Source organism: Capricornis sumatraensis, chromosome 4 (genome assembly GCF_032405125.1).
Source record: "Capricornis sumatraensis isolate serow.1 chromosome 4, serow.2, whole genome shotgun sequence".
NCBI classification, from domain to species: Eukaryota; Metazoa; Chordata; class Mammalia; order Artiodactyla; family Bovidae; genus Capricornis; species Capricornis sumatraensis.
Window position 1 is genome coordinate 143,218,889 of NC_091072.1, and position 13,166 is coordinate 143,232,054.

Below are 13,166 nucleotides of genomic sequence, written 5' to 3' on the forward strand. Positions count from 1 at the left end.
CATACATTATAAGCAAAAAAAAAAAAAAAGAAATAAGAAATCTGAGCATGCTTGACAAGAAACTTGAAATGAAAAAGCAATTTTGGTGAAATTAAGGTAATTGACATAAAGACAAAGAAAGAAAATAGCAAATATGAAAAATCTTGACAGAAAAAAATTATAATAGAGGGGAATAAAAGGGTCAAAGCTATTTTCATTTGAAAGACAATAAAATCAATAAATGACACTTGGAGAATAGAGAAAACATGAATCTTTTATATCTGTATAAACACGACAATCCAATAAGGTGTTGTCACTCAGTCGTGTCCGACTCTTTGTGACCCCATGGACTGTAACCTACCAGGCTCCTCCATCCATGGGATTTTCCAGGCAAGAATACTGGAGTGGGGTGCTATTTCCTTCTCTAGGGGATCTTCCTGACCCAGGGATCGAACCTGGGTCTCCTGCATTGCAAGCAGATGCTTCACCCTCTAAGCCAACAAGGAAGCCCAACAATCCAATAGATGTAAGCAATTTGATTCTTTGTTGATAAAATTGCCAACATCTGTTGGATCATCGGAAAAGCAAGAGACTTCCAGAAAAACATCTGCTTTGTTGACTGCGCCAAAGCTTTTGACTGTATAGATCACAACAAACTGTAGAAAATACTTTAAGAGAGGAATACCAGACCACCTGGCCTGCCTCCTGAGAAATCTGTATGCAGGTCAAGAAGCAATAGTTAGAACTGGACAAGCAACAACAGACTAGTTCCTAATTGGGAAAGGAGTACATCAAGACTGTATATAGTCACCCTGCTTATTTTACTTATATGCAGAGTACATCATGAGAAATACTGGGCTGGATGAAGCACAAGCTGGAATCAAGATTGCCGGGAGAAATATCAATAACCTCAGATATGCAGATGATACCACCCTTATGGCAGAAAGCAAAGACCTAAAGAGCCTCTTGATGAAAATGAAATAGAGTGAAAAAGCTGGCTTAAAACTTAACATTCAAAAAGTGAAGATCATGGCATCCAGTCCCATCACTTCATGGCAAAAAGATGGAGAAAAAATGGAAGCAGTAAGAGATTTTATTTTTTTGGACTCCAAAATCATTGCAGATTTGACTGCAGCCATGAAATTGAAAGATGCTTGCTACTTGGAAGGAAAGCTATGACCAACCTAGACAGCATATTAAAATCAGAGACATTACTTTGCTGACAAAGATCCCTCTAGTCAAAGCTTGATTTTTCAGTAGTCATGTATGGATGTGAGAGTTGGACCATATAGAAAGCTGAGCACTGAAGAATTGGTGCTTTTGAACTATGGTGTTGAAGAAGACTCTTGAGAGTCCCTTGGACTGAGAGGAGATCAAACCCGTCCATCCTGGGGAAAATCAGTCCTGAATATTCATTGGAAGGACTGATGCTGCAGCTGAAACTCCAATACTTTGGCCACCTGATGGGAGGAACTGACTCATTGGAAAAGACCCTGATGCTGGGAAAGATTGAAGGCGGAAGGAGAAAGGGACAACAGAAGATGAAATGGTTGGATGGTGTCACCGAGTTGATGGACATGAGTTTGAGCAAGCTCTGGGAGTTGGTGATGGACAGAGAAGCCTGGTGTGCTGCAGTCCATGGGGTCACAAAGAGTCGGACGTGACTGAGTGACTGAACTGAACTGAAACCTGACAAAATCATTATGGTTTTTACAGATGTTAAACAGACAATAAATCTGTATTATGAAACCATTTTACTATCTATATGAAATAGAATGTCTAGAAAATGGAAATTACCTAATGAAGTACAACAGCTATAAACCTGTACAACTTTAACATGTGTTAAATATATTAAGTTCTCTGAGACAATTACTTTGCCAGCAAAGGTCCATCTAGTCAAGGCTATGGTTTTTCCAGTGGTCATGTATGGATGTGAGAGTTTGACTGTGAAGAAAGCTGAGCACCGAAGAATCGGTGCTTTTGAACTGTGGTGTTGGAGAAGTCTCTTGAGAGTCCCTTGGACTGCAAGGAGATACAATCAGTCCATCCTAAAGGAGATCAGTTCTGGGTGTTCTTTGGAAGGAATGATGCTAAAGCTGAAACTCCAGTACTTTGGCCACCTCATGCAAAGAATTGACTCATTGGAAAAGACTCTGATGCTGGGAGGGACTGGGGGCAGGAGGAGAAGGGGACGACAGAGGATGAGATGGCTGGATAGCATCACCGATCAATGGACTTGAGTTTGAGTGAACTCTGGGAGTTGGTGATGGACAGGGAGGCCTGGTGTGCTGCAATTCATGGGGTTGCAGAGTCGGACACGACTGAGCAACTGAACTGAACTGAACTGAATGGATAAACCTTCTTAGAAAATATTCTAGGAGCTTTAATGGTAACAGTATTGAATAATAACACTTAAAACTATGCCAGGTCTTTCACCATAAAACAGAGGCTTCCATAGCACCTTGATAACTAAACCTCTCAAGTTACATAATATTAATGGATTCAGTCCAAAATCTTTATGATAATGGATGAAGAAAATCATCTTAATCTAAATATGATATATGCAATGATTTTTCAAAGGAAGAAAATACAGAATGATTTTTGTGGTTTTATCTCAGGAATGCATAATTGGTCAACATTTGAAGGAAAGAGATATTTCGAAAACATTAAAAAATTTTCTCATTCCATTGAAAGAAAAATAGTAAAATGGTAACATGATTGATTGCATACAAAACCTATAAGAAAATTATGAATACTATGGAATTGCTTTCAAGTTAGAAAGGTATATGAAAAAACCTTAAAAAACACCTCATATTTGAGCATGAAATATTGAAATATTTTCCCCCAGTATAGAAAGGATACTTATAAGACCTTTACTGTACCATCTGTTCAACATTGGAAATAAAAGCCAATTGGGTAAAAATAAGTCAAAAACAAACAAACAAACAAAACCAGAAAAGAAAAACAAAAAAAGTTATTGCACCTGGAGGGAAGAAATAAAACGTGATTATTCAGAGATGCACTATTTCTTTACATTAAAAATCCAGAGGAATATATATTTGAAATGATAAAATTAATACATACAATCAGAGAAGTCATTGGGCACAATTCTATTTGCAGCAGCAATAATTACTACAAATTTAAAAACAAAATTGGCATTTACAAAAGTATGGCTATGAGATGTCCATATTTGCGTGAAATTTCAATGTTGGAATCTATTAAATATTATAGGGGGATTTCGCTGGTGGTCCAGTGGTTCAGATTACTTGCTTCTCAGTGCAGGAAGTGGGCATTCGACCCCTGGTCACTGAATCAAGATACCACATGCTGAACAGTGTCACACAAATAAATAATAAATAAAAATTGATCAATAAAATAGGGAGAATTTAAAGAAAACCTAATTGATTGGAAGGATAAAGCATGATACTGCCTGGAAGAGTCAATATTGTGAGATGATTATCTTCAGAAATTGTTGTAAAGATTAAATGCAGTCCCAAAGCAGTTATTTTTTAAAAACTTTAATGAGGTGTAATTTACAGAGCATAAAATTTATCCACTTAAAATATATAAATCCATGATTTTAAAGTTATTCACAGTTTACGACCATCACTACTATCAAACTCTAGAGAGCATTCATCACTAATCAATTTGCAGTCTTTTCTTATTCCATCTCTTCAGAACCCTTAGTAATCACTAATCTACTTTTGGTCTCTACTCCTATTTTGATATTACATGGAAATGGGCTCACACAATATGCAATCTTTTAGAAGTTTGAATGCCATAAACATACTGTTGAGCAAAAGAAGTGAGACACAAAAGTAATGATACCTATATTTTTGGATGTGTATATGATATTTCAATGGGGTTTTCCAGGTGGCACTAGTGGTAAAGAAACTGCCTGCCAGTGCAGGAGATAAGGGTTTGATCCCTGGGTCAGGAAGATCCTCCAGGGAATATGAAATGATAGCCCACTCCAGTAGTCTTTTTTTTTAAATTAATTAATTTATTTATTTTAATTGGAGGATAATTACTTTAAAATATTGTGGTATTTTTCTCATACATCGACACGAATCAGCCATGGGTATGCATGTGTTGCCCCATTCAGAACCCCGCTCTCACCTTCCTCCCTCCTCCATCCCTTGGGTTGTTTCAGACCACCAGCTCTGCGTGTCCTGCTTCATGCATCCAACTTGCACCGGTCATCTCTTTTATGTATGGTAATATACATGTTTCAATGCTATTCTCTCAAATCATCCCACCCTCGCCTTCTCCCTCATACTCCAAAAGTCTGTTCTTTACATGTGTCTCTTTTTTTGCCTTGTGTATAGGATCGTTGTTATCTTCTTTCTAAAGTCCATATATATGCTTTAATATAGTGTATTGATGGTTCTCTTTCTGACTTAGTTCCCTGTGTATAATAGGCTCCAGTTTCATGCACCTCATAGAACTTATTCAAGTGCTGGGAAAACCAGTCAACCATTTGCAAAAGAATGAAACTAGAACACTTTCTAACACCATAAACAAAAATAAACTCAAAATGGATTAAATGTAACACCAGAGACTATTACAACTCTTAGAGGAAAACCGAGGCATAACACCCTCTGACATAAATCACAGCAAGATCCTCTATGACCCACCTTGCAGAGTAATGGAAATAAAAACAAAAATACAAATGGGACCTGGTTAAACTTAAAAGCTTTTGCATAATGCAGGAAACTATAAGCCAGGTGGAAAGGCAGCCTTCAGAATGGAGGATAATAACAGCAAATGAAACAACTGACAAAGAATCAAGCGCCGAAATATACAAGCAGTTCATGCAGCTCAATACCAGAAAAATGAACAACCCAATCAAAAAGTGGGCCAAAGAACTAAACAGACATTTCTCCAAAGATATACAGAGGGCTAATAAGACACACGAAAGATATGTAGCTTTCTCATATCACAACATCACTCATTACTAGAGAAATGCAAATTAAAAACACAATGAGGTATCGTCTCTGCCAGTCAGAATGGCCACCATAAAAAAGTCGACAAACAACAGTAGCTGGACAGGGTGTGGAGAAAAAGGAAACCCTCTTACACTGTTGATGGGAATGCAAACTGGTACAGCCACTATGGAGAACAGTGTGGAAATTCCTTAAAAATCTAGGAATAGAACCACTCCAGTATTCTTGACTGGAGAATTCCTTGGACAGAGAAGCCTGACAGCCTATAGTCCATGGGGTCTCAAAGAGTCAGACACAACTGAACGAATGAGCACACACAATTATATTTCAACTGTTTTTGAAAAACTTTCATTATCAGAAAAAAAAAAAGTCATTTTAAAATGTATGCAGTCAGAATATTATTTCCATTTCATAAAAGGTCAGGTTACCCAACAGCATCCAAACTCATGTTTTAATTCTCAAGCTTGTGCTTGCAATGATAGGCATTTGGAAACTGACAGTCTTCTGCTCTTATGCCCCATTCAGATTGTACAGCACAGTTATGTTCACCAGGTAAATAGTCTGTTATCCTGTTACGGAAAAATGCATAATTCTGTTATATTCTATGAAGACAACTCAGGAAACAATAGCATTTTCCATGTAACTGTAATACAAGATAGTTTGAAAATGGGTAATATAGTCTTTAATAAAATTTCAGTAAGAGCTTGTTACTCAGAAATTGGGCTACAGAGTAGCTTATTTTTCAACATTGGTATTAACATTTTATTAACTTTCAATATCTTCCTTCAGCTGTCTATAATTTGACTAAACAAATGTATTTGTATTATTTTTAAAATATTTCTTTTTTATATATTTTTCCTCCTCTATATAGCATTCTTTTTACAAACTTACTGTAGTTTGCAAGTTGAACCATTTAGCCACATCCAAGGACGACCGCGACCTTCACGAGAGACTTGAATCCATGATATAATTGATAGGGACATCAGAAATTCCTAGCCCCAAATAAATAATTTTCACTTAAATAGTCATTATGAAATGTTTTTGTTAATTTTTAAAATGCAAGTCAAAGGATGTGTTCTTTCATAGCATTTTTCATTCTTTGAACAAATTGAGCATGTTAGATTCTAATCTAACACTAAAAAACATAAGAGTTGAAAGTTTGAAGTTTTAATAGTGCCATAAATATTAACCAATATCTGTACTTTTGATTCAAAATCAACTCAGCATTTATACTTATCAGTTTCACTGTGTTCTAATGTTAATAAGGAAAATTCCTTTTTTTTGGACAGCCATTTAATAAAGGGAATATTTACAAAGACGTGAATTAGTTGTAGAGATTGCACAAAAGAATACACCTTGCATAACAACTTGGGGATCCTTACAGCTGTGAACATCTAACATTAAGCCTCAGGGATAAGAAGGTGGAGTAATTGAATATGTGCAATGAAGAAAATCCTGATTCATATAATTTCATTTTTCCTCATGTCAAAACTAACATAGCAAGGCTTTAAATAAGTCTATAGATTCCATGACATACACTTTTCTGGATATTGTGACAATATCAATGGATTTCTCTACTATGATATGTTTCTCAGAATTTCAGTTTTAGAGGGAAATTGAGGAAATGAAATTGAGAAAATAAGTGACATGAGAGCCGAAGATTTGGTTTTCTGAGCCTGACACCATTCTTTGACTAGATAAACCCCAAAGCCATCTGTTTCTGTATTGGTGGAATCCGGTGGACCAGACAAGGGGTAAGAGACTCATTTCTCTCTGGTCCTCCCTGCTAAGGTCAACTGTAAACATGGGAACTAATGAAAGACATGAGAAAGAAGAACTCTGAAAGGTGGAAATGGAAGGGTGATGCGGCCTGAGACTTCCCAGCAGTCCCACTCCTCTGTTATCGCTAACCATTTCTCCGTGATGAGAGAACAAGGTGGGAGGTGAGGGAATGATAATTAGGGGCATCTTGTATCTCCCCACCAACCAGGTGAAAGTGACCTCGGCCTCTTACTTCCCAAACACCCAATAGCTAACCTAGCTGTTGAGGGTGGCACAGGTAAGCCATTCCTCCTGTGTGTTGAGAGAACTGTGTGGGCAACACCACATAAGCCTTATAAGGTGATCTCTCAGGACACTTAACAAGGAGCAGTCAGAGAAATTGCCTCTGTTTCCTCCACTGAGAGACACTAGTGTTGGGTGATAGGGGTGGGGGTGGGACCAGCAAAGCGGATGTCTTGACTAAAACTACTGAAGCTAGGAAGCCTCTTTATCCCTGAGGGTGTAAGACTCCATCTCCACCCAGAGGCATTGGAAAGAATGGATCTTAAATGTTGAATTCACACAATGAGCTGTGGAAATTTACAAACGTCACATAAATGCAAACATTTGGAGGAACTGCAAAATATCGTATGGCAGTGATGAGACAGGGACAACCTGTATGATTCCATGTCCTGGAGTAGAAAATGGCAACCCACTTCAGTATTCTTGCCTGGAAAATTCTGTGGACACAGGAGCCTGACAGGCTGAAGTTAATGAGGTTGCAAAGAGTCAGACACGATTGAACGACTAAGCACGAACACGGGATTCCATGGATATGATTCAAAAGCAATCAAAGAGATTCTATAATATCAAAAGTCAGGACAGTGAGTAAATTAGGAGGTGGAGAAGTGATAAGGTATTACAGAGGGGTGGGGCTGCTGGGAAGTTGAAACTTCTATTCCATGATCTGATGTGCAATTACATAATTCTATAGGCAAAATCATATGCTTATTTTCCTTTATGTATGGTAAAATTAGATAGCACAGTGTAATTTAGAATTTAATAGCATTTATATAAGCATGGTTTTCTATGAAAAGCAAGAACCAGAAATTACCACACATGCATGAATGGTATAAAAATGTAAATAAAGTATCATAAAGTTGCATTCCATTGTTTAATGGAATACTAGCAGACCTTAAAATAAACAAGCTACAAATATGTACAAAAGCACAAGTGAATCCTAACAAATATAATGTTGACTAAATCAAGCCTTCAGCAAAGTGTTGGAAACATTGAATATCTTACCATTTCCTCTTCATTATCTATATAAAGCAGAGTAGAATTCTTAGCAGCACAGGATATCAAACTCTCATTCCATGATTTTTTTTCCAGACTAGTATAATAGCAATTGTTGGAATATGTAAGCCAGTCTTTTGGGCAATGACCACAATGATATTCTGAGGAAAGATTATGAATTACTATTCAAAAACAGTTTGAATTTGAAAAATAAAAATTAACTTACACATATGCATAGAGGTAGACATATGTATGCATACACACACATATATAAAATAACATATCTATGCAACCTCAAGGCTGGTACATATAAAACAAATCTCATTCATGCATTCATAGAGAGGGTCTGTCTTTAATATATGTCCTCATATAAAGCAAACACATAGAAATATCTCCTCTTTACATGTCCTGAAAATCAAGAAATGAAACTTCTATTTTAGAATAGCAAAATTATTTGTCTCATCATATTATAGCAGGAGGAAATTAGAGCCAATTGCCAACAATGGATATGGTGAGCATATTATTGCATAGGAGGAGCACCCTCCTATAATCATACATTTATGAATGTTTATTGCCTGATTTTATAAATGATGTTCTATCCCCAAGTCTATTCTTATTTTCACTAGCCTAAGATAGAGACAAAAATGAACTGTATTCATATCAGAACTTTGAAAATCATTATGTACCTTTCTGGAGCCTTGTTATGAGAGAGGAGTAATTCTGTTCCTGTATTACAGTAGCTACAAAATTAATCATTAAAAAGTTAATATTGCTTTAAATAAATTATAATGATTTTAGTTTATAAGCTTGAGAATTCAGTTTATTGTTTAAAATTAGAGTAATCTGAAATGAAACTGATTTAGCAAGAAAAATTAATTAGGTAATAAAGACATGATGGAAAAAATATTTCAAAAACCTAACGGAACAAACTTCACCATGTCTTACAGTATTTGCTTTAACCAATCTCAAGAATTAATTTGTATTTCTCATTAAGATCTTTAAATCTCCTAAAGCATGCTTTTGAGTTATGAAATCAGAATATACATATACATGCTCTCTGTAATTCTCCTGTGTTGTATATTTCTGACAAATTAGATATAACATACTGCATTTATTCTAAATGCATGTATTTTAATGATAGACACATTCTATAATATTATGAAATGTTTAGCAGCACTGACCATCAGTAAAGTGATAAGTTCCCTTACAGTTTTTCAAAAATGTACTTACAGGGAGTAACAATGATCACTGTCAACACAGTGGACATCAAGACAAAGCAGATGATTCCCAGGATCCCAGCAATGAACTTCTCTGGAGGTGATGGTGAACCTGCAGGGACAGAAAAGGAAACTGAGAAAGGAGTGATAGGGACAGTTGCTTAGCATTTACGTACACAAGAACCCACACGCACACAGAGTTATGGATATAAACTTGGACCCCAACCCATTTTGACCACTGTAGTCTTTCTCTCAGAATATACCATTGCATTTTCAGCAAATATAAGTCGACATGAGCTGTTGGTCAAAGATTTCAAATGATAGTAATGCCAGAATAAAAGTAGTCCTCTGATTTCACATCAGAATCCCATATCCAGCTTTAAATTCTGTTCCTTGAAGTGAAAAACATGTGAGCTTATCCCCTACTCTTTCTCCACACCTCTGCACCCCCACTGCACATCCTAGAACAGTTCCATTGTGTGTCTAGTAAGCGTTTACCTTTGGAGTGGTAATTCTTGTCGTTCCCATGAAGATTCTGAGAAGCATTTTGAAGATTTAATTCTACATATGTTAATTCCTGCTCAGTCATTGAAATAGAACTTTTAGAAACCTTAGATTTTATTTTCTGCCTCTTTGAGTTCTTGACTCCCTTCAGTTCTGCATAGGTTACTCCTTGGTTATTCATCTCTGCAGCAGAGTGAGACCAAGGACTCTGCTTTAAGTGAACTGAGGTTGAGTGGTGTATGTGAGACAAGAACCCTGGTATAATGACACAGACGGGGCAAAGAGCTTAGCGCTCACTTTGCAGCTGAACAAACTTAAAGCCTGGTTCTAAATTTCTTAGAACTTTAAACAAGTTTTTTTTTTTACAATAGAATGCTTTTTTGAAAAAGATATTCTATATTTGACACATAAATTATTGATTGAAACAATGAAAAGCAATAAATTAGGGAGGTATAAAGAAGTTCATGAACAATAATATCCTTATTAAGTCAGATTCCATGGAAATATTTTAAAACCATCATAGTGCGTGTGTTAAAATTAAAATGTTCTGTTAACAAGAGAGATTCACCCATATTTGTGATAATTTTGAAATTTAATAATGGTTAAAAACAGTTCTTTAAAGATGAGGAGAGAGTAATGTTGACATATACAATAATTTCCTACACTAAACTACATTATTTGGTGACTTACATTTATTGATGAAAAGGGATAACAAATGGTCTTTATTTCAAATGGTTGAGGAGTTCTGAGAAAGCATTAAAAACTGAGGAAATGCTTCATATATTGGAAAATGTTACATGACCCATTAAACATATATAACAAAGTAATATGAAACATAAAACAATAGGAAATACTAAAAAATACTTATTTTACAAAAGTAGTTGATAATTGATTTAATGGCTAATATCTGAACCCACAAAATGATAAACATGTATAGGTCATTTATGGAAGAACATTGTTGGTTCAAACTTCCAGAAAGATCAGATAGATGTCAAAGTTAGTAAAGGTCATTATAGCTGTATAAGTGATGGTAATTACTTATAAAAAATCCAGATAACATAATTTAATAATTCAGACAATTGGTGCAGTAGTCAGAAATATCTGGAAATTAATTATGACTGAAATTTATAAAATGTGACCTTCAAAAAGTTTTTTACTATCTGGTAATCTATATTATTAATATAAAATGGAAATTAGTTTAAGCAATATAGGATGTGTGTAACACTGAGCACTCAACCTGGAATTTATAAGTTCTCAGTAATTATCAGTTTTAATTAATATCTTAGTCATCATTTCTATGGTACTATTTCTGATTTATATCAGCCTTTATATGTGTTAGTATAACATATAATTTATGCAATGTTTGATTTTTTTTAAATACTTTAATTATGACAATTAAGTTTAAATTAGCCTTTAAGAAGTTACTTCATCTTTAATTTTATTAAAAAATTAGGGTTGTTTTATTCAATCTAATACATATAGAAGGAATTATGTTTGGCCTTTTGCTATGTAATGAATTCCTTTCCAAGAATGTTTATAGATGTTGAGCAAAATATGTATAAACATATTATTATACAAAAAGCTTACCATCTACTGATTATAAAATTCAAAACTAATTGTTCCCTATCATGAGGTCAATTAATTTCACTTAATATTATATACACACCCAAATATGCATGTGTGTATTCACTTGACTAGCATTCTACAGACAATAATTTGAATACTTGGAGAAATCACCCAATATTTTTTTTTATGGTAATTTTTATACCAAATTATTTAAAAAAAACCAATGTTCTACTTTGATTTTGTTGTATATTTACTATACCTCAGTTGCATCACCTCTAACAATTGTTAGTCCCCACTAAGTGAGACGGTCTAGTAGAGAGACAGGAGAGGAGGGACACATACCTTCTGTTGGCCAGGAAGTTGTGCATTCTTTAGTGTGCAGATCAGGTTACTCTCTAAAAATAGACCTGCTATAGCTGGTAACAAAAGGAGAAATTTAAAAACTTAAAACCCAGACAAGAATAAGAAACGTCTGTGAGCTTCACAGGCTGCCCTGTGACGCCTCAGAGTGAAGCTACAATGGAAAATATTGATTTGCCATCAGTGTGTCACTTCAGGTTTGAACAGGAAATCCTCACAGTTAGGCTAGTTGAAGAGAGTTTAGCTTATCACACACCTCCAGAAAATAGGAGACTTTGGGTTCCAATTATGTATACCTGTGGCGGATTCACGGTGATGTACGGCAAAACCAATACAATATTACAAAGTAATTAACCTCCAATCAAAATAAATAAATTTATATTAAAAAAATAAGGGCAAAGGAGAAAAGGAAAGATATATTCATCTAAATGCAGAGTTCCAAAGAATAGCAAGGAGAGATAAGAAAGCCTTCCTCAGTGACCAGTGCAAAGAGTAGAGGCAAACAATAGAATGGGAAAGAGTAGAGATCTCTTCAAGAAGATCAGAGGTACCGAGGGAAAATTTCATGCAAAGATGAATTGGTATGGGCCTAACAGAAGCAGAAGATATTAAGAAGAGGTGGCAAGAATACACAGAAGAACTATACAAAAAAGATCTTCATGACCCAGATAAGAACCCAGATCACTTGCCTAGAGCCAGACATCTTGGAATGTGAAGTCAAGTGGGCCTTAGGAAGCATCACTACGAACAAAGCTTGTGGAGGTGATGGAATTCCAGGTAAGCTATTTCAAATCCTGAAAGATGATGCTGTGAAAGTGCTGCCCTCAGTATGCCAGGAAATTTGGAAAACTCAGCAGTGGCCACAGAACTAGAAAAGGTCAGTTTTCATTCTAATTCCAAAGAAAGGCAATGCCAAGGACTATTCAAACTACTGCACAATTGCACTCATCTCACTTGCTAGCAAAGTAATGCTCAAAATTCTCCAAGCCAGGCTTCAACAGTACATGAACCGAGAACTTCCAGATGTTCAAGCTGGATTTAGGAAAGGCAGAGGAAGCAGAGATTAAGTTTCTAACATCCATTGGATCATCAAAAAAGCAAGAAACCTCCAGAAAAGCATTTACTTCTGCTTTATTGACTATGCCAAAGCCTTTGGCTGTGTGGATCACAACAAACTGTGGAATATTCAGAAAGAGATGGGAATACCAGACCACCTGACCTGCCTCCTGAGAAATCTATATGCAGGTCAAGAAGCTGCATTTAGAACTGGACATGGAAAAACACACTGGTTCCAAATCAGGAAAGGAATATGTCAGGCTGTATATTGTCACCCTACTTATTTAACTTATATACAGAGTACATCATGGGAAACGCTGGGCTGGATGAAGTACAAGCTGGAATCAAGATTGCCGGGAGAAATATAAATAACCTCAGATATGAAGATGATACCACACTTACGGCAGAAATTGAAGAACTAAAGAGTCTCTTGATGAAAGTGAAAGAGGAGAGTGAAAAAGTTGGCTTAAAGCTCAACATT

General features: G+C 35.8%; 1 protein-coding gene across 1 annotated transcript; it reads right to left on the reverse strand.

Annotated features, from left to right (window-relative positions):
* Window positions 1-5,376: 5,376 nt before the first annotated feature.
* LOC138078166 (NKG2-A/NKG2-B type II integral membrane protein-like) lies at window positions 5,377-9,884 on the reverse strand. The gene is made up of 6 exons (XM_068970738.1): window positions 9,698-9,884; window positions 9,213-9,311; window positions 8,669-8,722; window positions 7,992-8,143; window positions 5,817-5,917; window positions 5,377-5,494 (listed from the first exon to the last, which is right to left on the reverse strand). Exons 1-6 carry the CDS (start codon window positions 9,882-9,884, stop codon window positions 5,377-5,379), a joined length of 711 nt encoding a protein of 236 aa, XP_068826839.1.
* Between the last annotated feature and the right edge of the window lie 3,282 nt (window positions 9,885-13,166).